The sequence below is a fragment of the Podarcis tiliguerta genome (genome assembly GCF_965153285.1).
Source record: "Podarcis tiliguerta genome assembly, chromosome: 14".
Lineage (NCBI taxonomy): Eukaryota > Metazoa > Chordata > Lepidosauria > Squamata > Lacertidae > Podarcis > Podarcis tiliguerta.
This window is the reverse complement of record NC_139547.1, coordinates 40,853,332-40,879,824: the sequence shown is the minus strand read 5'-3', so window position 1 is coordinate 40,879,824 and position 26,493 is coordinate 40,853,332. Positions and strand designations below refer to the sequence as shown.

Genomic DNA, 26,493 nt, shown 5'->3' with positions numbered 1-26,493 from the left:
CAACCTTGCCATTATCAGCCCCAAGCTCTAACCAACTGAGCTATCCAGCTGATAGAGGAAGCGGAGAGTTGGCTCCAGGACTCTTCGCAGGAGACAAGCGGAGAGGGGACAAGTGCTCCTTTGCCCACACCCACCGTGCGCAAAAAGCTTTCGCGCAGGCAACGGGGGAGGAGACTGGGCGTCAAGCAGCTTTTATGTTGGAAGCGGTTTAAGAAACGCCCACTGACGGATTCTGCCAGCGACTGAGGCAGCCACGAGATAGAGGCTGCTCTGTCAGAAAGGGTTCAACCATGCAAGATAGCCACGAGTAAAGGCAATTTACGCACAAGCAATCCCTAGAACCATAACAGCCCATTAGTTGCATGGGGTGTACTTCTGAGCAAAGGATTGTGCCATTCCTTACAGGTGTCACCTTTAGTTGATAGAGCCATTTCCATCCTCGGTTCACACTTAAGATGTAAAAACAAAAACAAATAACAATGACAATAAAATTATTAATTTATAAGAGATCATGTTTCATATTCCTCTGTGTTTTGATGTTTTCCTATTACATTAAGGCCCCACCCCTTCGTCCTTGAGGAGCCCAGGAGTGCCTTCACTTACATTTTGTATTTCAGCATAGCAGATTTTGCCAAAGATCACTCGAATGAACCAAATTAGTTCATTTTGTAAAGGGACAAACATGAACTGAAATTAGTTCCTTTTTGGACATCTTAAACTTGTTCCTTTTTTAAATTAACTTCCCGTGCTCTGACATGCACACAAGCGCAATCACAATCTAGAACTGGTCTAGGCAACCTTTGACCAGACCTGTTTGAGACTCTACCAATTTAGGAAGTTTAAAAACAACAACAGGGAGTATTGCAACCTTCGTTATGTTCGCCCCAGGCATCTGCTTAATGAAGGGTACAACTGAAAGTTATATTCTGCAAAACTGAAGGGGGGGGGTTGTTAATGGATAAGCAAATATTGAAAGCCTCCATTCTGAGCAACCGCAGTTTGGAGTCCTCTCTCTCTCTCTCATCATACAGTCTCCTAATCCTCCCTTCTGTCTCTTACAATGAAAAGCTACAGGCAAGCCACAAATTGGAAGACTAATTAAGAACTTGAAGGAAGAATCACTGTGTGTGCCTGATCTCGGAACTGGAGAAAAGTATAAGCAATTTAAAAAACTATCTGGACTGATTAAAGTGCTCAGCACTGTATTCCATAGTTGTTCTGCTTCCTGGCATTCAAGCAGGACTGGAAATAGATGCAAAGGAGCAGCTTTTGACTGGAAGAATTGAGCTAGAAGACTGTGCTCACAAATCCGGTCTGGCAAGTGAGAAATGGAAGGTATTTTTGCTGAGGGCTGCTGTGCCAGAGTCACAATGCAAAGGAAGTGTCAGGAAACTGCCATCAGTGCCGGAGGGAGAGAGCAAGCTCCAGAGGGATTCCAGAGAGCGTCCCGGGATTGGGAGAGGCAGCCCATCTTCTGGGGAAGAGAATCAGCGTAGCACCCGTGGAGAAGGGGGGCAGATGGGGGAAGCGGCGAGGCGGTCCCATGACTCCTTGCCGGGGACCAGCGGGGAGAGTAAGGGTCCTCCGCTGCCTACGCCCTCCTTGCGCAGAAGGCTTCCGCGTAGGGAGAGTAGGAGAAGACTAGGCGTCAAAGAGCTTCTTTGCTGGAAGAAGTTTAAGAAACGCCCACTGACGGATTCTGCCAGGGATTGAGACAGCCACGGGCGAGTGGCTGTCCGGACAGAAAAGGTTCACTCAGGCAACAGAGCCAGGTGTCGGCACCGGCTTACACACGAGCAACCCCTAGAACCATTACAGGAAGCAAATCTGATGTTAATGAAGCGGTTATTTCAGTAGAGAGACCCTCAAGTTTTCTTTGTGAATGGTGTGCTACTTTTCGAGTTTTTGTGGATTATTGTCCCAGTCCAGGGAAGCTTTAGGGTTTGACACACAGTGACCTGACCAATGTCACCAAGGGAACTTCAGGGATGAGATGTGATCCCTGCTCTCACAGGTCCTAGGTAGGCAAACTAAGGCCCGGGGGCCGGACCTGGCTCAATTGCCTTCTAAATCCAGCCTGCGGACGATCCGGGAATCAGCATGTTTTTACATGAGTAGAATGTGTCCTTTTATTTAAAATACATCTCTGGGTTATTTGTGGGGCATAGGAATTCGTTCATTCCCCCCCCCCCAAAAAAAAATATAGTCCAGCCCCCCACAAGGTCTGAGGTACAGTGGACCGGCCCCCTGCTGAAAATGTTTGCTGACCCCCCTCCAACACACTAACCAATACACTATGTAGGGGAGACAGTGTGAACCACCTGGCTCAATTGCATGAATGCAAAAATCCAGTTTTGAAAAATGTAAGTAGTGGCCACGGTGGGGGTGGGTGTAGATGGGGAGTCAGAATTTAACCCTTTCCAACTGTGTTATGGTCCTGAAGAAAATGGCCCACCAGTTGCTGCTATTGTCTATGCTGACTGGCAGCACCTACCTGGAGATGCCACGGACTGAACCTAGGACCTTCTGCATGCAAAGAAATGCTGTTATCACTGAGCTGCAACCCTTCCCCAAACAACAGAATATATATATAAAATGCAAGGTACCAAGCAACCCATGGTAGAGACTCATACATCCAGCTAGGACAGCCCATCAGAAAACAGTAGTTTCTGGAAAGTATAGATAATGAGCACCTGTCATAACTCGACAGGTGTGCTGTTCCACAGAACAGGGGCAGCCACATTGAAATGGATACATTGATAGAGTGTATATTTTCTTCTGTTCCCAGGATGAGTCAAACAACCCATCTCAGTGTCTCCAAATTCTCTTGCTGTCTAATTTAGTAGTCTGTAGCAGGAATGGGGTGACTGTGGTTTTTCTAGATATTGCTTGGCCGGGACTGATGAGAGCTGGAGTCCCAAAAGATTTGGAGGAAGGAACAGAGCTTCCCCCATCCTGGTCTTTTTTTTTTAGACTGAAAACACAAGATTCTCGAATGACTGACATATATGATTATTTATTACAGTACCACAAATGAAGGCTATGTGCTGTTTTTATTTCACCAACAGATATCTTTGGGCATCAGCTGATAAGTCTCACTAAGATCAAATAGTGGTTTTTTATAGCACCCCATGGAAATCAATATGTCTTGCTTCTGGTTTCTTGACTTTTGTCCTGTTATTCACCCTCTCGGATACCTTTCCTCCAGCTAACCCTTGACTCAAGGCATGCTAAAATCAATGAATGTGCTTGATGACACCCAAGGAAGATCACACAAAACAAGGCTGCCCTTGTGGTTTTCTACTAGTTATATTTTATTGTTATATTTGTTCACTATTCCAGCAGAAGAGGATTTCAGAAAACCTGTTTTGGTTTATGTCATTTTACTACCGATGTCCCATGCATGTGGAAAGGAGATTACTTGCATAAAGCGAAGCTAATGTAGAAAGATTTATTATTTATTATTATTATTCGAATATTTACCGGGAGGGAATTGAAAATATGGTCCAGGGCATTGTAACCCCATGGATGCTTTTTTAAAACTCATTTTTATTTGATTTTACAAATAAAAGTTTATAATAATCCAAATACATATCTATATATAGATAGAGATTACCCCCTCCATGGGTCCTATTGTCAACATTTACAACTGCATATTATTCCATATTCTATATTTTGCATCCAACCACATTACCCATGGGGATGCAGGTGGCGCTGTGGGTAAAAGCCTCAGCGCCTAGGGCTTGCCGATCGAAAGGTCGGCGGTTCTAATCCCCGCAGCGGGGTGCGCTCCCATTGTTCGGTCCCAGCGCCTGCCAACCTAGCAGTTCGAAAGCACTCCCGGGTGCAAGTAGATAAATAGGGACCGCTTACTAGCGGGAAGGTAAACGGCGTTTCCGTGTGCGGCTCTGGCTCGCCAGAGCAGCGATGTCACGCTGGCCACGTGACCCAGAAGTGTCTGCGGACAGCGCTGGCCCCTGGCCTCTTGAGTGAGATGGGCGCACAACCCTAGAGTCTGTCAAGACTGGCCCGTACGGGCAGGGGTACCTTTACCTTTACTTTACATTACCCATAGTATTTGTTACATTACAAGTGAGATTAAAATCCTGCTAATGTTTTCATCTGCTTGCAGAGGTCTCTTAAATAGATTATGAATTTTCTCCATTCTTTTTAAAAAGTTTTTGTCCTCTTGGTTCCTGAGCTTTCCGGTCAGCTTTGCCATTTTGGCATAGCCCATCAGCTTAGCTTGCCATTCCTCTCTGGTAGGGACAGGGATGGAGGAAAGGGGTGGGGTGGGGGTGGTACGCCCCGGGTGTCACCACTGAGGGGGGTGACAAAATGCCAGACGGCACTCACCGGGCGGCCTGCAGCGTCCATGAGCCACACATCTTTCCTGGGAGAGCCACGGTGGCTTATGTGTGCAGGCTCTGCGCTGCCCCAAACAGTCCGCCCTCTGCCTCCCCCTCAGCTGTAGGGCGGCTGAATGGGAGGAGGCAGGCAGACTCCTTGGAGGCCCCACAGAGCGTCCTGCCCTGGCTGGCCCCGCCCCATGAGTGGCTGGCCCCGCCCCTGGGCGCAAGGCATGCGTGCCACCCCAGGCGCCCAATTGGCTTGCTCTGCCTCTGGGTAGGGACTCTTTCTTCTTTCCATAACCCCATGAAGGCTAACAGAATCTCAAGGTTCATACAGTGGTACTGTGGGTTACAGACGCTTCAGGTTACAGACTCTACTAACCCAGAAATAGTACCTCGGGTTAAGAACTTTGCTTCAGGGTGAGAACAGAAATGGCGCAGCAGCAGCGTGGCGGCAGCAGGAGGCCCCATTAGCTAAAGTGGTACCTCAGGTTAAGAACAGTTTCAGGTTAAGAATGGACCTCTGGAACGAATTAAGTTCTTAATCCAAGGTACCACTGTACTTTGATGAGGGCATGAAATAGCAATTTACTTGGTATTTCATAAGCAGTTTCAAAAGAAGTCAACTTTCTTCACATCCCTAGCCAGGGGTAAGCGCTATTGAGTTCAATAGTGCTTATTACTAGGAAACCACACACAGGTTGATTGCAGTTATGCTGGTCCTAATAAATTGTGTTTTTTGCAATGGCCTGTTGCGCTTTGCTCACTCGCTCTCTGCCCGTCTGCATGAGTGTGATATACGAAGCACGATTGTGATGAGAGCTCCTGCGGTTCAAAATCTATCACTGGATCTAGCCAGCCTTGTGTTGCAATCAGTCTGCTGCCTGGAAGGCAAAATCACTTTCAAATGCTTGCTGAGCCACAGCACGCCAGTCTCAGTTCTGTAGACCAAAATGTATTGATTTATGCAGAGGAAACCATTTTTCCTTGGCAGGACATATATGGGCTTCCCCTCCATCACTTTATCTAGTTTGGCTTCAAGTTCCTGATTGTGTGAATCATCGGAAGGTGCTTTGGAGCAGGGCAGACTGTTTATCCATCAAGCTCAGCATGGTCTGCTCTGTTAGCGGTTCTTTAGACCTACCTGCAAGCAGTGGTGACTGGTGTCCATTGGGATGGGTAATAATGAATTTTTATTTATACCCCGCCCTTCCCGGTTCAGAAAACCAGGCTCACAACAAATTTAAAACACTTAATTGATGCAACAAAAAACCAGCATAAAATACAGTATAAAACACGAATAGCAATAAATTCAGAATTCAAAAAGCAATTTATGGGGAAAATCCATCCAATGAACATTAGATGATCACCAGGGCTAGCTGGCTAAATTAGTCCTGTTTGGGCCAGCAAGGAGGCCAGGGGAAAATTAGCTGTGGGATCCCAGAGCAGGTAATCTTCATAAAAAGGGGAAGGGGAGGGAAGGAAGGGGAATAAAAGATCAGGCTAAGTTCAAATTGAAAACCAGGAAGAATAGCTCTGTCTTACAGGCCCTGCGGAAGGAAGTTAAATCCTGCAGGGCCCTGGTCTCATGGGACAGAGCATTCCACCAGGTCGGAGCCATCACTGAGAAGGCCCTGGCCTTAGTGGAGGATAATCTGACTTACTTAGAACCCGGGACCTCTAAACTATTATTATACATGGACCTTAAGTTCCTCTGTGGGGCATACCAAGAGAGCCGGTCCCGTAAATTCGAGGGCCTTAAGCAGAAGACAAGGAGACTAACAGCATGTAAAGCCACAGCCAATGATGGGCAATGGTTGTCTGTAACAGCTGGGATAGCTCAGTTGGCAGAGCATGAGACTCTCAATCTCAGGGTTGTGAGTTTGAGACCCTCATTGGGCAAAAAGATTCCTCCATTGCAGGGGGTTGAACTAGGTGACCCTTGACTTAAAATTTACAGCATGCTGTGAGCTGAAGGAGAACTATATGAAAATGATGTATCGGTGGTATTTAACACCTATAAAATTAGCCAAGTGCTTCAAATATATGTTGGAAATGTAAGGAGAAGGAAGGCACGTTATACCAGATGTGCTGGACATGCAAGATAATAAAAGCATTATGGGAGATGATATATAATGAGTTGAAAAAAATGTTTTAAATAACATTTGTGAAGAAACCGGAGGCTTTTTTATTAGGAAGTTTAGGTGCAGAGATACCAAAGGAGCAGAACGACTATTTATGTATGTGATGACAGCAGCACGGATACTACTGGCCCAGAGATGGAAAGAAGATAAAGTCCTGACCAGAGATGAATGGCTGATGAAGGCGATGGACTATGGTGAAATGGCAAAAATGACTGGGAAAATCAGAAACCAGGAAGAGAGGAACTTTACGAAGAAATGGGAAAAATTCACAATGTACTTAAAGAACGCTGTAAACAACTAAAAACTTTGGCAGGATTTGAGTAACGCTTGTAATGTACTAGAAACCAAGGTAAAAATGGATTATTTAGGAAAAATAGAGAAAATATGTGAAGCAGTGGAAAAAGATTGAAAATGGTAACCACGGAAGGGTGGAGGGGAGTCTAAGGATTCAGGGAATTCTAAATGAGGATGAGGATGTTTAACATTTGAATTTAAATGTGCAATGTAAAACATAAAAATGGGCATGAATTTTCAGATGTTTTTTAAATTGCAAACAGAGGTGGAAATGGTGCAAACTGTTCAGTGCAAACTGAATTAAAAGGACTCAGCTATACAGCTTGTAAATATAACATTTTAAGTGCATTATACAAATGGGACACTAGATGGTGCTGAAGAGCTAATGGCAAATTCCATATATATTTTAAAACGGGTATTTTTTTAAAAAAGCATTTTCACAGCATTTTAAATATCTGTGTAGATTCAGCCCAAAATTCATAGAGTTATCCTAAAGATTCAATGAGGCTGAAAAAAATGGCTGCATCCAGTGCTCACCCTATGCGAAGTAGACACCTTGAAACCAATGGACGTATTCACTTAGATTCATCAATTCCAGCATGTCTACACTGAGTAGAATGTAATCAGAGTGGCACCGCGGGGCTTGTCAGCACCTTGGCGTAATTCTGTGCTGCAAAATTCCCCATTCCTGCCTTACCTGACTCTCACTAATCACCCAGCTCCTTTCTCCTGTATATAGAAGTCCCTTTGAACCAGACAAGCATTTCATCTTGAGAAGGGGTGTGGGTGGAATGCGTTATGCCCTGCTACCTTCCTTGCACTTGTGATTAGGCACTTGAGTTCTCTGTCTTCTGTCGCGGGACTTTTATTCCCAGGTCTGTGGTTTGATGATGAAGTTTTTTCTCTTTGCATAATTCAGAGGATCAGTCACTTTTGGTTTGGCTTTTGATGTTCCCCTGCAGGCTGAGCAGGGCTTCCTTTCCAAAGATAACACCGTTTCTAATAACCCTTTTAATGCGCATGTACACACATGCGCTCCCATGGGTCATGTCGCTATGATGCAGCCTCAAAAATCCAAGAAAAGGCAATGGTTTGGTGTAGGCAATAATAAAGTATGCTTCCTCCAAGGAATTCAGGGTGGTGTATCCTTGTCTCCCTTTTTTGCCTTCACGACTATCCTGAGAGATGTTAGTTTAGTGTTTCCAAACTGTCTTTGGACTACAATTCCCATCATCCATGACCACTGGACCTGCTAGCTAGGGATGATGGGAGTTGTAGTCCAAAAACTGCTGGGGACCCAAGTTCGGGAAACACTGGTTTAGCGAAAAGGTGAGTGAGGAACAAACTGATATGTGTTTATAAAATTATGGCAGGCTCTCCAGGTGTCCCTATTTTCCAGGGACATCCCTGATTTAGAAAAGCCATTCCGGTTTCTGATTTGATCCCAGAATGTCCCACTTTTCTTTAAAATGTCCCTACTTTCATTGGAGAAATGTCGGAGGGCATGGAGTTATCCAACCCCCAAGCCGTCTGAAGGCATAGGGAGGTTTTAAAAAAAATGTTTAATGTTTTATTATGTTTTTTATATATGTTGGAAGCTGCCCAGAGTGGCTGGGGCAAGCTAGTAAAATGTGTGGGGCATAAATAGTAAAATTGCCATTATGTAATGGAACGTCCCTATTTTCATGGGAGAAATGTCGGAGGGGATGTTATGGATGGCATGGAGAAAGGTTTTGTCCCTTTCTCATAACTCTATAATTTTGGGGCAGCAAAAGAAGCTGAATATGGAAATATTTGTGAAAGCTTGGAGGAAGGGGGCAGACTCATTTTGCCTGTTAGAGTCAGCGCTGTCAAATCAGCCCTAATGCTGTAGCTATAGGCTTGCCCCAGTAATCCCATTCCCTCTATGCAACAAATAAAGATGTGATCCACCAGGATCCGCTAAAGGAGCAGTGGTTGAAATCTGAGCAAATAAAAGTGATTCACAGCAAACAGAAACCAAACGCCCTCAGCTTAGCTGAGACCTCTAAGATTCTTAGCTCAGTGGCAGCCACCAGCTCAATTTGAAACCAAAATGCTGCTGCTAAACTGTGTTTTGGTTCTTGCAGAGGAGACATTCTGGCTTTGCAGAAGATGATTTGACCTTCCTTGTGGTGTAACTGAATTTCTCAGCGATTCTGTCTTTCTGGTGTATCAGAGCGGTGAATCTCAGGGGAGCAGAAGCGTCGGTCTGTGGCAACCAAACCAACAAAGAATATTGGGGCACCTTAAAGAACCACGTTATCAGAACCACCATGGTTAACTGCACAGGGTTACTCTCACCTGGTGAATTGAACATACAGAGAAGTGCTGGATGCAAATACTGGGGCCATTTATTTGAACTTTGACCTTTAATTTGTTTATCACAAATATTTGTATACCACAATTTCATAACATCAAAGCAGACTACAGCCGTGATAAGACCGAAAAAAGTGGCTTGCCAAATTATTGGAGTATTACAATATATCCAAAACAATGGAAGAAATTGGAAGGATTTCAAAAGAAAAGATAGATAGGGACTGGAAGGTGTTTAAAAGATACTTGCAAAATCATATCAAAAAATCAGAACTCCTATTAGAATAAACAAGTTCCTTTTCAAATACTGAAATATCAAATAAGATGGATAACAATGTGTCATAGAAAAAGAAGTATGAAATTAGGCTAAAGGTGTGTGAAAGAAAGTAATAGAAGTGGAAAGAAATTGCAATTGAGTAGATTGGAAGTCAAACACAAAGGTGGGGTGAGGGGTGGTGGATGGTGATGGGGAAAGGAATTACTGTATTTTTTGGTCTATAAGACTCACTTTTTCCCTCCTAAAAAGTAAGGGGAAATGTGTGTGCGTCTTATGGAGTGAATGCAGGCTGCGCAGCTATCCCAGAAGCAAGAACAGCAAGATCCTTCTTGCTGTTCTGGTTTCTGAGATTCAGAATATTTTTTTCTTGTTTTCCTCCTCCAAAAACTAGGTGCGTCTTGTGGTCTGGTGCGTCTTATAGAGCGAGAAATACGGTATTTGTGGGATTGAGTGTAAGTATGTTTGAACACTTTTAAGGATTGTATGAAATGTATGTTTGTATGCTTGTATATGTGTATTAATGATGAACTATTTTAACAATAAAAACTTATTAAAAAAACAAAACAATTTCATGACATCAAAGCAGACTACAGCCGTGGTAAGATGAAAATAGATCACCAGCTGATTATAGAAATGTCACAGACTCACTGCCACCCCTTAATTTCATGGCCTTATGGCCTAACATTTCACAACTTTTAATCTGTCCCTCTACTTTTTGCAGGGTGTCAATCTTGCAGTTCCATTGACAGGTGCAAAAGACCCCTCTGCCTGTACATGCCTGTTCAACCACTGTCATATTTTCTCCCATTTCTGCAAACCCAGTGACAAGAAGTCTATAATGAAACGGCTGTTCCGTTTGCTTGTTAGGGCAGAGGATTAGGGTTGTTATAATGGGCTAATGGTCTTAGCACTGGCATTATCTGCCCTTTCCTCTATAAGCCATTTAAACTGGCGTACCTGGATTTAAGCCAATTTATTTTTCACGGGCAAGTCAACAGCACCACACTGGACTGCAAGCAAGTACTTAGGCTTAATCGGTTTTTGGAACAAGCTGTATGGAAAGATAGGAGAAGAAAGCTCCCTAGATTCTGTCAGGAATCAATCAATAGCTTTTAACGGCTCGTTGTCATTTTCTAAGTGGAAGTTGTTAAGTTTTTTGTTGTTGGAAAATCTGTTGGGGGAAATTGGAGTTTGATTCAGAGTTTTTATAGGCAAGCTAAGGAACAGAGCTTTTATACTATTGGTGCGCCATTGGCACACATAAGAGGTTGGGAAAACATTCTCTGTTGATCAAAACTTTGGCTCTCTTGCGTCACAAGAACCAATAGCCCATGTAGTCCAGCATCCATTACTCACAATGACCAATCAGATACCCCTGGGAAGCCTGCAAGGAAGCCCTGAATGCAACAACACTCCACCTGCCTCAGATTGCCAGCAACTGGCATTCAGAGACATATTGCCTTTCATAGCAGAAGTAGGACATAGCCATTGTGGCTCGTGGCCATTGATACGCAGTATTATCTGATGGATAACCAAGAAAGACGATGTAAAAGGGGTTCCGACTGGAGAAAATTCTGGTGCATATCCTATGCTGGAACAGTGTGCAGGAAACATGGTATAAAAGACTGTCTTCCTAAAAGCTGTTCAACAGTGGAACCGTCTCCCTCAGGAGGTTGTAGACTCCTTCCTTGGAGGTTTTTAACCCTTTGAAGAGTTTGTAAGTAAAGCATTTTAAACTTACTAAAGGTGTGGTCTCTTTCTCTGCTAAGGGAAGTAGGTAGCTTTGGAAGAAACTTAGAAAGGGTATTTTAAAGGTCTAACAGCCTATATTTCCATGCTTTGCTTTGCTGCATGTTTTGTTGTTCTAAATCTCTGCTGGGGCTCTCTCACTGACATGTAAAGTAAAGGGACCCCTGACGAGTAGGTCCAGTCATGGCCGACTCTGGGGTTGCGGCGCTCATCTCACTTTATTGGCCAAGGGAGCCGGCGTACAGCTTCCTTGTGGCCAGCATGACTGGCGAACCAGAGCAGCGCATGGAAACGCCGTTTACCTTCCCGCTGGAGCAGTACCTATTTATCTACTTGCACGTTGACATGCTTTCGAACTGCTAGGTTGGCAGGAGCATGGACTGAGCATCGGGAGCTCACCCCGTCGCAGGGATTCAAACCGCCGACCTTCTGATCGGCAAGTTCTAGGCTCTGTGTTTTAACCCACAGCGCCACCCACGTCCCCACTGACATGTACCCCCCCCCCAAAAAAAAAACAGGGGTGCCAGCTCCTGGGGGCAGAGGTACTCCCCCCCCCCAAGTTTTTAAGCATTGCTCCCTCAACATCACAGCAAGACAAGATGTGAGACCACACCTTGGTTGGCACATACATAACATTCCTGGATATGCCAACGTTTACTGCCCAGATCTCAGGTGTCCTTCTGTATCCCTCAAAGCTGTTTCATCGCTTGGCTGATGCATTCTGTCAAATATTTTGCAATTGAGTTTAGCACTGCAGGTGCTGTATGCTTGATCTCTGTGCGTTTCATGAAGGTTAGCATTCCGTTGACTGTGAAAGAAATTGTCCGTCGCAGCTTGCAAAGGCAGAGGTACGCCAGACATGATGGAAATAGCACAGAGATCTCAGAGCTCATTTTCAGGAGCAAGAGCTGGATGAACCCTGACTGGTATTATTTGTGATCTGTTGGCAGGCCATGATAAAACCTAGCTGCTTGCGTTTGCAATAGCGGCTCCAAAAAATTCCTGTGATTTTCTAAAGACTTCCATCGTGGACTGCAAAGAAGACCATCCACAATACAGTATATTGATGTTGTGGTTAATTTCAGTTTCTCTTGACAGTTATCACTGCCATATATTACTAGTGTGATTATTAGTGATATATTTTGTCCCAACTTCCCTCGTGTTTTTCTTAGCAGGAATTTAGATTTCCTACCCATTTGTGATTGTAGGTGCTTGTTCTATGCGCATGCGTTGTTAGGGCCATTATGTCACAGATAAGTATAATCGTTCAATTCACCACAGTGGCATTTGAAGAAAAGCATTGGCTTTGGGAGTTTTCAATGAAAGTGTCTCTAAAATTAATCGCAGGCTGCAAGAATGAAAATGTTCAAAGTGCCCTTTTGCGCTTTTGTTTTGTTTTTTAGCAGCTGCGTCGTGTATATATGGAAGTGAAAGGAATTTTTTTTAATGATTGTTATTCCAGTCAGGTCTGCAAAGAGATTTTCACAATTCTGCAGGCAATGGAAGATCTGGGTTTGCCTGTTTTAACAGGGTTCAGACAGGATGAGCTCATCTAGGTCTTTCCTCAAAGATCTTTAGACTTAACAGCCATCATGACTGGACATCGGATGCTTAAGTGGTTCCAATCTGGTGTGTAGGAAGAGAAGCTGATCAGTATAACTGCCTAAGACTGGGATGAGGGATCCTGTGGCAGTAAATTGGCTGAGGGACTGACAAAGATTTATTTATTGATCACATTTATGTCTCACCTTCCTTCTATTTGCTCAAGGTGGAACTCAGTTTTCTCCATCTCATCATTTATTTCATTTCCTCTTCATTTCGTTTCACTTCAAATTTAGTTTGTATACCGTCTTTTTAATATCACTATACCCTAGGCTTTTACAAGCTGAAGAAACAACAAAGATCACACACACCTTACAACAATCGGATGCAATACAAAAAGGTCATAATAAAAAACACACATAACTTTAAAATAAACAGCTTATGTCAAATAAAGTACTGCTCGATAATCCACGAGAATATAATAGCACACTGAAAAAATAAATACCAGCAAATAACAAACAGAAATTCACTATTAACAATTACAATAAATAATTTCTAAACTATGATCGATAAAAAATAGCAGCAAGTCACAGTGCATAAAACAACACAGTGCAAATTGAGAAGCAAAGATGCACAACTTATAAAATTATTTTTTAAAAAAATATCCCTGAACTCTTCTTCTCTCTTCCCAGCTGCTTCTGACTGCTCTTCTGCCTGTCATGGTCTGGGAAAGGCTACTGGAGGTGGAAGAAGCCATTGCCTGGTGAACAGCACAATGCCTCTCTTCCCATCGCCTTCCCCTCACCTTCATTGCTCTGTCCACTTTTTCCACCTCGGGCATATGACCTTTGGAAATTTGACCAAAAACGAATGTGGTCATCATTCTGAAAAAGGTTTGCCATTTCTACTACAACTTATAAACTTATCTCCCGCTTGGACTACTGCAACGCACTCTACGTGGGGCTACCTTTGAAGGTGACCCGGAAACTACAACTAATCCAGAATGCGGCAGCTAGACTGGGAGTGGGAGTGGCCTCCAGGACCATATAACACCGGCCCTGAAAGACCTACGGTACATTGGCTCCCAGTATTGTTTCCGAGCACAATTCAAAGTGTTGGTGCTGACCTTTAAAGCCCTAAACGGCCTCGGCCCAGTATACCTGAAGGAGCGTCTCCACCCCCATCGTTTAGCCCAGACACTGAGGTCCAGTGCTGAGGCGAGAAGTGAGATTACAGGGAACCGGGCAGAGGGCCTTTTCGGTAGTGGCATCTGCCCTGTGGAACGCCCTCCTATCAGATGTCAAGGAAATAAACAACCATCTGACATTTAGAAGACATCTGAAGGCAGCCCTGCTTAGGGAAGTTTTTAATGACTGATGTTTTAATGTATTTTTAATCTTTTGTTGGACACCGCCCAGAGTGGCTGGGGAGACCCAGTCAGATCGGCAAGGGTATAAATAAATTATTATTATTATTTATTTTTATTATTTTATTTTTATTTTATTATCTTGTGGTGCTTACACACGGAGAGAGAAAGAGAGAGAGAATATGCATTGCAATTTGTTTACTTTTCTATTCCTTCTAGGGAGGGAGAGATGAGAAATGCTTTTGGCTTCACTGATCTTCTCACAATAACCCTGATATCAAAAAGGCTGCTGCATTTCATCCCAGAAACATTTCTGCGGCAGCCTGCCATCCGCTGAACCAAGGATGTTTTGTGTTTCTTCCCCCGCTCCCTTCAATCTTTTAATAAAGAACCAAAGTTTAAAACACTTGAAAAAATAAAAAAAGAACCTTCACAGAGAGTGCTGTGGGAATTAAATGAATGCTTTTATGTAGGCAGTGGATTAAAATAAACCCAATCTGTCTAGAAAAGGTTTAAATTAATATGTATGCATTGGCTCAGAACCAAAGACATGGCAAGTTCCTATATTCTTGGAAATTTAAGCTGCTCACACAATCCACACTGAATACTCTTTATTCAAGACTTTTCAAGGACACGGTTCAAATGAGCTGAAATACCTCCAGCACATCACGCCAAGTCTGAAGCGAAACCAAACAAAATTAAATTGTTGCGTAGCAGGTTCAAGTTGCATCATTCAATTGGTCAAAACACCAGTACAGGTAAACTCATATACTTAGCGTTAAAGAATATATAACAGGGTTCTCTAAATACATTGTTAATGAATGGCACACATCACAACCCACTGGAAAAAAAAGGAGAGATTTTCAGATTTAGCCAAATTGAGAGAGAGAGAGAGAGAGTTTACAAGTTGGAGTGTCACAAACTTTCAACAGCCTTGTGTGAGCCGTGATAGAATCTATTCACAGGGAAGAAGGGCTTAGCATTTCCAGGTTGGGTTGGGAGAGAACCCTGGCTTGTGGCCAATCCTAGTAAAGGTAAAGGGTAAAGGGACCCTTAACCGTAAGGTCCAGTCATGGACGACTCTCACTTTACAGGCTGAGGGAGCCGACGTTTGTCCGCAGACAGTTTTTCCGGGTCATGTGGCCAGCATGACTAAACCGCTTTTGGCGAAACCAGAGCAGCGCATGGAAATGTCGTCTTCCTTCCCGCTGGAGTGGTACCTATTTATCTACTTGTACTCTGGCGTGCTTTCGAACTGCTAGGTTGGCAGGAGCAGGGACTGAGCAACAGGAGCTCACCCTGTTGCAGGGATTCGAACCGCCGACCTTCTGATCAGCAAGCCCTAGGCTCTGTGGTTTAGACCACAGCGCCACCCACGTCCAGCCAATCCTAGTAGACCTGTTCAAATTAATGGGCATGCCAAGCCTAACTTAGGTTCATCCCAGTGGTTTCACTCTAATTTCAGCCCCTACTTGAAACCCTGGAGAGCTGCTGAGCATAGGCACCAACTCTAAGAGACCCAGACCACTTTGCCCACCAAATTGACAGTTCCAAGCTGCCCCAGCCTCCTCCTCCACTGTGTGAAAGAACAGGTAAGATGCCCAATAGCCCAACCACCTCCCCTTCTCCTGGGGCGCCTCCCCTCCCCTCCGATGGCCTTGGCCCTGCTCAGCACCTTTAACAAACTACAGTTCCCAGAATTCTTTGGGGGAAAGCCATGACTGTTTAAAGTGGTATATGCTGCTTTAGATCTATAGCACAGATGGAATCTACATCAGATGCCACCTCCACATCAGAGGGCAGAAAGCTAGGTTAGGGGTTCGTGCGGCTGGAGCACACTATAAGACACACAGAGATTGTTCCTCCCACACTCCTCTCCCTTCACTCCTCAGAATCTGCTGTCTGAGGCAGCTACCTCACTTTACCTTATGGTAGCGCTGGCTCTGATCCCAATTCCACACAGATCAAAAGTATAGATTTGGTGTGTATGTTGTATGGTGGTGTTATTGTAACCCACCCTGGCACCTTATGGTGGCTAAGAAATCCTACAATAAATAAATAAATAAAACAGAAGCAAATCTATGTTGTCCAATAGCTTTCTAATCCCTTTCTCGCCTTGCAGAACCGTAGATGATAGGCATCTATCATTAAAGTGTCTGCTTCCCATCCAGGTTTCTTTGGTTGTTCATTTTGTTTTGTCTTCCTGCTCATCAGACTTTGTTCAAACTCTGGCCATGTAATTCCAGATGACCATATGGAACTAAGGTCAACCTACAAAGGATGTAGCTCATGGCACTCAAGCCAAAAGCTTTGGGAGGGCACAGGAGAACACCATCTCTTTGAGGATGTGGGTTTGAATTCCACCACTGTAGGAAGCCACTGTTCAGGGGAAGAACTGCATCTTACCAGATTCAATCTTTGGTATCGCCAGAAAGGGCTGGGAACGTCTGAAATGCCGAAGAGCTACTTCTAGTCTGTGATGACCAGGCCTAGGAAATGTAGTACCTTCCAGATGTTGGCAAACATGGGAGACCAGGGTTCAAATCCCCACTCAGCCATAAAGCTAACTGGGTGACGGTGAGCCAGTCAGTGCCTCTCGGTCTAACCAACCTCACAGGGTTGTTGTGAGGATTAAATTCAGAGTGGGGAGAACCATGTACACCACCTCAAGGATGATGATGATAATAATAATAATAATAATAATAATAATAATAATAATAAATGCCACCCATCTGATTGGGCTGCCCCAACCACTCTGGTCAGCTTCCAACAAATTATAAAACCACAGCAAAACATCAAGCAGATGTCTTCTAAAAGTCAGGTAGCTGTTTATTTCCTTGACATCTGATGGGAGGGTGTTCCACTACTGAGAAGGCCTTCTGCCTGGTTCCCTGGAACCTCACTTCTCGCAATGAGAGAACCACTAGAAGGCTCTTGGAGCTGCACCTCAGTGTCCGGGCTGAACGATGGAGGTGGACACGCTCCTTCAGGTATACAAATGCAATGAAACCAACCAACCAAATGAGTGAATGAAAACCCTGATCCTTGTCAGCTCCTTGCTGTGGCTGATGAGAGTTGCAGTCCAACAACATTTGGAGAGCGCCATGTTGCCTACTCCTGCTGCAGACTGTACTGAGCTAGATGCATAAGGTGAATGTTCCTCTCTTCTTTCTATCAGCGGACTATCACCAGTCCCTGCAGCTAACTGGTCTAAGAATGGGAACAAGGCCGTAATATTCTCATCCCTACCTGGCTGAAACAGAGACCAAATGCAGCAGAGGCTGCCCAGACTCGCTGGGCTGTCCCCGTGCGCTTTTGACCTGGTTCTGGGTCACCTCCTCCCCGGCATCGGCAGGCCGGACGGAGATGACAAGGCGCCTGCGGAAGTTCTGCCCGAGCAAGATGTAGATGAAAGGGTTCAGGCAGCTGTTGGCGTAGCCCAGGCTGATGGCCACATTGTAGGCATAGTAGAAAGCGAGGGTGGGCTGGGGCACGGCCAGCTGGACCAACTGCAGGACGTGGAAAGGGGCCCAGCAGACAAAGAAGGCCAGGCAGATGGCGATGGCTACCCGAGTCACCTTCTTGGTACGGAGCCTGGTGCACCTCTGCCCGGTCAGGGCTTGCGAGGAGCTTGCCATCCTCAGCAGGATCCTTCTGTAGGCCACGGTGATGAGGGCGAAAGGGATGGCAAAAGCCAGGAAGAACTGGTACAGGGTGTACCAGTAGACGTCCCGCTGAGGGTCCGGCAGGCAGATCCCACAGCCCAGCAAGCCTCCGCCCAAGGGAATGAGCCTTGCGTACATCCACACGGGAGTGATGCTGAGGAAGGAAAGAGCCCAAAGGATACAGATGGCCGAGATGGCTATGGGGGGCTTCCGGAAGCGTGTGGAAGTGAAGGGGTAGACCGTGGCCAGGTAGCGGTCGATGGACATGGCGGTGAGGATGTAGGTGCTGGTGAACTGGCTGTTGGCGTCCAAGGCGGTGATGATGGTGCACATGGTTTCTCCAAAGTGCCAAGCGCCGTTGCCCAGCAGCTGGTGGATGAGGAACGGCATGCCCAGAAGGAAGAGCAAGTCCACCATGGACAGGTTGATGATGAAGATGTCCGGGACGCTGCTGGTGGGGCTGGGTTTCTTGAAGACGGCGCAGATCACCATGCTGTTGCCGATGATGCCCAACAGGCAGATGATGCCAAACAGGGTGGGCATGATGAAGGTAGAGTAGCTTGCAGGGCTGAGGTCGCCTTCCAACGGGGGAGCGGGGAAGGAGAGGAAAGACAGAATAACTTCATATGGTGCTCACATGGCTGTCCACAAAGGATAAGGCTATCAATGGAGGCTAGGGTGGCTGTGCTCTACCCTTCACTGTCAGAGGCTGACTACCAGTTGCTGGGGAAGCACAAGCGAGGAGAGGGCTGGTGCACTCAGGTCCTGTTTGCCCATTGCCCACAAGTCCTTGGTTAGCCACTGGGACAACAGGCTGCTGTTCAAGATGGGCCATTGGCTTGATCCAGCAGTCTCTACTTACATTGTAGCATTATTTAATAATTTTATATCCCACCCTTCTTCCCAAAGGAGCCCAGAATGGCAAGCGTGTCAATAATAAAACAATACAGCTGCATGCTTCTAGAGACAGTGAAAACCTTTTTAAAATAATGATAACCAACCTATTCCTCTCTCTTTTTTTTAGGCAGAACATTCATTTTTATTACGGAAATTTTGTCCAGCAATGACAATTTTAACTTGTCCCATCTTGACATATCTTTTTAAATTTCAGCCCATGTTTTGACATAATTATTTTGGACCAATGTACTGTTCATATTTGTCATAGTAATACCCAAGTACTTAACTTTAACAGTATTTAATAGATAGTGTTTCAAGCAACGGGTGTCAGCTTACATCACAATCTTATTTTAGGTTTATTTTGAGCTTATCTGGTGCACAGAGGACATTTCAGTTGTTGAAGAGGATTATAAGACCATGTCCACCCTGGGCACCTTCGGGAATTCCTACAAATTCTTCATGAAGTTCACCATGTCCTCTCTGTGGATTATTATTGATAATCAACCTTTTCCTTCAAAACAATGTCAAGGTTGTCCAGAACAGCATCTTTCAGACCATAGAATGTCTGAGTGAACAGGGATGTTTCAAAATTACAACTGAAAGCTGTTAATGAGAGAGACAGGTGCACCTCACCTGGGAGGGCATTCCACAAATGGAATGTCAGGGGTCAGCAACACCTGGGCACACATACCCCGCCCACAGTGGCAGCCCCACCAATAGGGCCTCCCCTGCTGATCTCAGGGCTCAAGGTGGTTGATACAAAGGGAGATGCTCTTGTGGTATCAAACAGCTTATGACATACATTTTCTTGTGGACTGGGGTCCACTTGGTCAGATGCACAAAGTGTTATCCTCTAGCTTCATTCTGCCTTGTCCCCTCTATGAATTAAGGACTATTGCAGGGATGGAGGGGTGGATGTCCTGGACTCCAACTTCTGTCCTCAGCCATACTATCAGCCATACTGTTTGGGGCTGATGGGAACTGGAGTCCAATGACATGTGAAGGACTACAGGTTCTCCATCCCTGGTTTACAACACGCTCCCAGCAAAACAATGTTTTCAAAAGTTGATAAGCACCTTATTGCAGGGAATTTCTTATTTTTGGTCAATAGAATGAAAAAGTATCCAATGTCCCATTAGCTCTCCAGATGTTTTTCTGACTCTGATGTCCATCAGCCCCAGCCAGCACAGACAGGGAGGATGGGGGTGATATCCTGGCCACATCTGGAGGGCTACAGGTTCCCCACCCTTGCTAATATCACCTGCCTCCTCTATTGAGCTTTTCTTTGGATATGTCTGGTTTGCACCGAGCCCACTGCACTCATTTGCAGTTACACTAATCTTGGAAAATGTGACTGGAGAGAAGCACCAGAAGGACTCAGAAGGGTCTATATGTGCTTTTTCCATGGAAAAGGCTTCGGAATAGACACATAGCACATCCTCCTTGCCTCATATTTACCAAAGCATTTGAAAGAAAACAGCACCATTTATGTTTGTTACAGCGGGAGAAAGAGCATTTCTCGTGGGCATATCAGACCATAACAGTGGTAGAAATGCATGCAGAAGCCTCCAAATTAAAAGAGCTTTGCACACCTAACTCTACATGTTCCTATGCCACACAGTTCCAGAGCTGCGGCTGCCTATATAAATGCATACACTAGTTCCTGCACATAGACACACATAATGTTTAATGTGCAGCTATCACCTGCCCCAATTCCTTTTGCAATAAATCTAATGCACACAGATGTTGGTGGGTCTGACATGGAAAGAGATTCAGATGAGAATCCATATAAAGTTCCCATCGAAAAGAATCCCTTCCTTTTGTCTCAAAATGCTACGGCTCCCTCCCCTGACTTACCGTTGTGGGAAAAGTTTTGTCCTATCTTGGAGATATTTGGAGTGCTGTCATTCATGCTCACGGTGTGATTCACGTGGAAATCCATCCTTCAGGGAAGGGAAACGGGATCCCATCAGCGGTCGGAAGATGCCATGCTTTCATTGCTGTTTCATACGGAAGAATGACAGGAGGGAGGCCGGATCCCCAGGAGAGCCTGTAAAACCAACATTCTCCAAGCGATTCTTTTTGTGCAGCTGGAAGCAGCAGTTTCCCTTGCGGAGTGGATGCTCTAAAGCGACTGCAAAGGCAGGGAGCGGTGGCGAAACCAGACTTTACTTGCTCTCTGCTCCACCCTCAGGACAAAACTGACACCGGAGTAGAAAGAAACAGAGTCTAGAATATCGTCACTGCAACAGCTTTGCAGCATGCAGACGAAAAGGGGGATCCTGGAAATAGGAGAGATTTTCAGGTTCATTCCCTCTCCTATGGCATTTAAAGCTATATTTACATAGTGACGTTGGCATCAGGGAAGTGGGGAGATGTCTTCGACCAACCTGTATGGCTTTTTCTTGGTTTCCTACCCTTGCAACTAGGTTTGGAAACCAAGCCTTATGAGGAATGGTTGAGAGAGATGAGCATGTTTTCGCCTGGAGAAGACTGAGAGGTGATAAAATAGGCATCTTTAGATATCTGAAGGGCTGTCTCATGGAAGCTGGAGCAAGCTTGTTTTCTGCTGCTCCAGAGGGGAGGACCTGAACCAATGACTTCAAATAACAATGAAGGAGATTCCGATGAAATGTTAGGAAGAACCTTCTGACCGCGAGAGCTGTTTGACAGTGGAGCAGACTGCCTTGGAGCGTGGTGGTTTTTAAAGAGAGGCTGGATGGTCATCTGCCAGGGATTCCTTAGCTGCGATTTCTGCATTGCAGGGGGTTGGACTAGATTACCCTTGGAGATCCCTTCCGGCCCTACAATTCTATTATTCTAGCCTCCGGAACACCTATTCATGAAGCTCTCATCTGTGCATGCATGATTATCTGCACATGTGCAATGCCATTGGAAATCTCCATTTAAGCATGAAGCAAACATGGCTTAAATTTTCTAGTTGGCTGGTTTGAGAGAGAAAAATCACTCTTCCTGGTGAGGTAATGGGCCATTAAGCTAACAAAGGACGAGGCTCGGTGGCAGAAGACACAGGGGTGACCCCTCCCTCAACTCACTGGTAGCTAGAAAGACAAAGGTTAGAGATGTGTGTGCGCAAGCTAGAAGCTAGGGGAAGAAGCAGGCTGAAGCCTGTGATGGACAGACATGCCTGATTTCTGCTCACATCCAAGGCTGTGGCTATGGGAGAAGCAAGACCCTTCGTAGGCTCAGGTTGTACATATGTTTAAATAAACCATATATCACGAAGACACCACAGTCTCCGCTACCCCTCATTCCAAAGGAAACACAAACCTTCAACTCCTGGAATCTTGCACCATTCGGAGGTTTGGGTGGCGTGCAACCATATTACTTATTCTTTGGCGATCACTCATAGCCGAGTAAGATCGTCTTCCATGAACATGGTTTTAACAGTGAATCCGTAAGTGGCTGTGGAGGCCAATTCTGGATCCACACACTCTTCCACAGTAGGGACATAGGTTTCCGAGTGGGAGTTGATCATGGTGAGGGTTTGCAAAGCATGCCTTCCTCTTAGCATGTTTCGTCCTGAGTTCAAGTGTCTTCAAAGCCAACGACACCTTTGGTAAAGGCTGCTCTCCAACTGGAGCGCTCGCAGGCCAGTGTTTCCCCAATTGTTGGTGTTCATACTACATTTTTAAAGATTTGCCTTGAGAGAGTCTTTGAACCTCTTTTGTTGAGCACCAGCACTACGCTTTCCATTTTTAAGTTGGGAATAGAGTAGTTGCTTTGGAAGACGATCATCAGGTATCCACACAACATGACCAGTCCAACGAAGTTGATGTTGAAGAATCATGGCTTTGATACTATATTAAATATGGAGTCTTCCCTGCCATTCTTCAAACACAACTAGGCTGCAGCCCCATAGACCAGGGGTCACCAACAGGATGCCTGCCGGTGGTGCATGGACCCAGAGAGGCCTTCCCTTGTACCCCACAGCAGGGTCCCCTGCGCTGCTTGAAAGAAGGCTCAGGAGTGTGGCTGGTTGCTGTATGTTGTGTGTTGGAGAAGGGGCTGCAGCTAAGTGGCAGAGCATCTGTTTTGCAAGCTGAAGGTCCCAGGTTCAATCCCCACCATCTCCAGGTAGAGCTGGGAGAGAAGCTCCTTTCCTGAAATCCTGGAGAACTTGCTGCCAGTCAATGCTGAGCTAGACCAACCCATGACTTGACTCAGTGTAAAGAAGTTTCCTTTGTTGCTATGTGATGCTGCTGGTTTCCAAATGTGCCCATGGGCTCAGGAAAATGTATTGATCCCTGCTAAGGACATTAATTATTGGGACACGGGTGGCGCTGTGGGTTAAACCACAGAGTCTAGTGCTTGCCGATCAGAAGGTCGGCGGTTCGAATCCCCGCAACGGGGTGAGCTCCCGTTGCTCAGTCGCTGCTCCTGTCAACCTAGCAGTTCGAAAGCATGTCAAAGTGCAAGTAGATAAATAGTAGACCATTCCAGCAGGAAGGTAAACGGCCTTTCCGTGCGCTGCTCTGGTTCGCCAGAAGTGGCTTAGTCATGCTGGCCACATGAACCGGAAGCTGTATGCCAGCTCCCTCAGCCAATAAAGCAAGATGAGTGCCGCAACCCCAGAGTCGGTCACAACTGGACCTAATGGACAGGGGTCCCTTTACCTTTAAGGACATTAATTGGGGGAGAGTTCTGTTGAACTCCATGGGGCTTCCTTGTATAGGATAGGGTGGGAGTTGGCAGTTTTTATTTATTCAAGTGCAAGCTCTGTCACCCCAAAGACAAGCACTATCTTCAGTCGTCTCTAAGTGCCCATCTATATTGAGCTTTGCTCAGGCCAAAATGTACTTGAATTTCATCAAGTAGCTAATGGAACAATTGATAGATGGCTGATTAGCGCTAGTCACCAACTAATCTCTTAGCTCTTGTGATGACTGCAGTATCAAACTTTTGAGATGCCGACTGCTGGTTTCTTAATTAGAAATGTTTCCCATTTCTTGCCAACGAGGAAGCCTGTTTGTAATTTATTTTAAAGACTTTTAGGGCAAAAAATAAATAAATGTATGAAACCCTCCCAAGGCAGCTTATCTATATACAAAAAGTAAGACATAAAAACAAAATATCCCATTCTGTTATTTAAAACAGCAGTCTAAATGGCGGTTCACAAGGTAGCAAGCAACACACACACAAATTCATTCGACACAATCTAGACGAAAGGAAATTTTTTAAAATATGTACAGCAGCAATAGCAACTGTTGAAGTTCAACATCTCAGCATTTCAATTCCCCTTCCCTAATACTCTGTTGCATCGTGTATTTGCAAAGGCTTTCTTGTTAAATGCATTCACTCCTGAGTCCAGAAAGCAACAAATACTGCTTTCCATATTAAACAAAATGCTTGATAATTATCTTGATACCAGTTGAAGGAAAAACAAAACAGTCAGATAATGCAGGGAGGGGGGAGAAAGCAAGCACTGGCCCCCAATGACTCCTTTCATCTTAAGACATTTCCTTGTCTGCAAGCCTCCCGAGGTGCTTTTTAAAATAAGAAGAGGCTGTTTCAAAAGCACAGACCCTTCTTTGCCCTTCAAATCTTTAAGAGTTGGTTTATTTTGTTCTTCAGAGAATACCCCTCTCCACAGGAATTTCTACCATTAGAATTAACATATGGATGGAAAAGGGAAGAGGGAAAACAGATTCTCCCTCTCTATTCGCTTGCAAAATTACAAAGCAACTCAAGTCCTGGTTAATTTAGTTTCTTGACAAAGGAGGAAAGCAATTAGGCTTTATCAATATTTCCATTACATGTTCCCGAGTCTGTTTCCCCAGGCAGACTTTTATTTCTTTCCTTCTCTCTCTCCCTTTAGTGCAGGGATGGGGAACATTTGGTCCTCCAGATGTGGCTGAGCTGCCACTCCCAACAGCTCAGCAACCAGGACCAAGGATGCAATTCAGCTGCATGTGGAAGGCCAAAGGTTCTCCACTCCTAATTCAGGGCTTCAAAGTACAGCCACTGAAAACCAGCCAGCTGCTCTAAAGCGGGATGTTGGAAGTCTTATCTCTGGCCTCATTTGTACAGTGTAGTTGAGAGGGAACCTGAGGGTCATCTAGTCCAACCCCCCTGCAACGCAGGAAATCTGCCCACAGCATGTCACACTACTGTAACTGCGTTTTATAAGTTGCTGCTTTTTTAGGTTACAGCTGCCCCAGGAGGGTTTTTTTTTTACCTTGAAAAGTGGTCTCAACATATTTTTAATGAAGCAATTTATCTGCTCTGTTTGTTGCTGCTATGAAATTGGATTTTTTAATGCATGCTGTGTGTGTGAGCACGCATGGCTCTGGCTTTGTAATTTAAGTTACTTGCATGATTGTTTACAAATTGATTTTAGCCTGCCACCCCAGTGGAGGCTGGTCCATAAGGGAAATGGGGCAGTGCCCTACCAACCTCAATCTGCCCTCAGGCAGCCCCCACCTGCCTGTCTACTGACAGCTGGTCTAGTGGGCGACCTTTGCTGTCAGCGCCCCCCTCCTTAGTCTTAGTGTTGCCCTTGTAGAACCAAGCAGGGATGAGGATGGGGGCATAACTAGAATGAGTTGGCCCTGCCTGTCATTGGCTTCTGTGGTGCCTAGTGTTGGCTTCCTTGCCACCAGCCCTAACAGTCCCAAAGGGTACAAGCCACCATGGTGCTGACCACTTTGGTTTTGCCTTTGGGAAATGAAAAGGATGCAGATTATTAAACAAATAGAAGGCAAAAGACAAGATAAAACCTGGAAGAGACACTGCCCAGGTATAATCCACCCACCCGTAGAAGGCTGGGTTGGTTTATTATATGGAACTCACTGTGGTCTAAACCACAGAGCCTAGGGCTTGCTGATCAGAAGGTCGGCAGTTCGAATCCCTGTGACGGGGTGAGCTCCCGTTGCTCAGTCCCAGCTCCTGCCAACCTAGCAGTTCAAAAGCACATCAAAGTGCAAGTAGATAAATAGGTACCGCTCCGGCGGGAAGGTAAACGGCATTTCTGTGTGCTGCTCTGGTTTCACCCAAGAAAGCAGCTTAGTCATGCTGGCCACATTAACTGGAAAAACTGTCTGTGGACAAACGTCAGCTCCCTCGGCCAGTAAAGCGAGATGAGCACCACAACCCCAGAGTCGTTCACGACTGGACTTAACTGTCAGGGGTCCTTTATCTTTATAGCAACCAAGATGGAGAATACATCCCAAGCAAGGGAGCACAATTCTGCTTTCTACATTTGAAGAAATGTAAGGAAGGGGGGGTTGTTCTCCAATGCCATTAATTTCCAGTCCAGGGGTAATTTGAAGAACATATAAAAACACAAAAACTGTCCTATGCTAGATCAGGCTACTGGGACATTGGTACTGTTTGGATTGGCAGCTTTGCTACGTCCCAGTTAAGAGGCTTTTTGCAGTCCACCTGGACTTTTTAAATTGGATTGGTGAGCATCTGCACGCAAAAGCTAAAGGCTATGCTCTTGTCACTAAGCCGTGGCACCTCCCAAGGCCTCTTTTGGGGACAGAAGCAGTTCCAGTGGGATCAGCATTCCTCCTAGGATTCCTAACGAGGCAGCTAGGAGCAAGCATCCTGTGCTTTATGTAACACTGCTGCTTTTTAACGGAGGACTCTAGCTCACCTTTTCAACCAGGGAAGGCAGACAGAGCAGCCAATTAGTGGCAAACTCTTTCACTATCCTTCAGCAAATGTGTTTAGATCAATGCAAAGGAAATAGAGGGGCCTTAAATATTATGTATCAATTTAGTATGCTCCAGAGTTTGAAACTCCAGGGAGCCATCCATCAAAGGTGTTATAAAGACTCCATTTCAATAGGATTTCAGAAGCAACAGTGTGTAAAGTCTATAAAAGAGATAGAATCACAAGAGTTGGA

General features: G+C 45.2%; 1 protein-coding gene across 2 annotated transcripts; it reads right to left on the bottom strand.

The window, feature by feature from the left end:
- Positions 1 to 16,732: 16,732 nt before the first annotated feature.
- Positions 16,733 to 21,075, bottom strand: MCHR1 (melanin concentrating hormone receptor 1). Of its 2 annotated transcripts, none has more exons than XM_083412605.1 (2): positions 20,478 to 21,075; positions 16,733 to 18,301 (listed from the first exon to the last, which is right to left on the bottom strand). In XM_083412605.1, exons 1-2 carry the CDS (start codon positions 20,560 to 20,562, stop codon positions 17,304 to 17,306), a joined length of 1,083 nt encoding a protein of 360 aa, XP_083268731.1. In that variant the 5' UTR covers positions 20,563 to 21,075; the 3' UTR covers positions 16,733 to 17,303. The 2 variants fall into 2 exon arrangements, with proteins under 2 accessions (XP_083268731.1, XP_083268732.1); XM_083412606.1 differs by having other exon boundaries at positions 16,733 to 18,291; positions 20,478 to 20,531.
- Between the last annotated feature and the right edge of the window lie 5,418 nt (positions 21,076 to 26,493).

Bases quoted from the DNA above. Each gene is read 5' to 3' on its own strand.
- MCHR1 (XM_083412605.1), bottom strand. From the start codon at position 20,562: ATGGATTTCCACGTGAATCACACCGTGAGCATGAATGACAGCACTCCA. The intron at 18,302-20,477 runs GTAAGTCAGGGG...CCCCGTTGGAAG, and splicing joins ACAAAACTTTTCCCACAACG to GCGACCTCAGCCCTGCAAGC.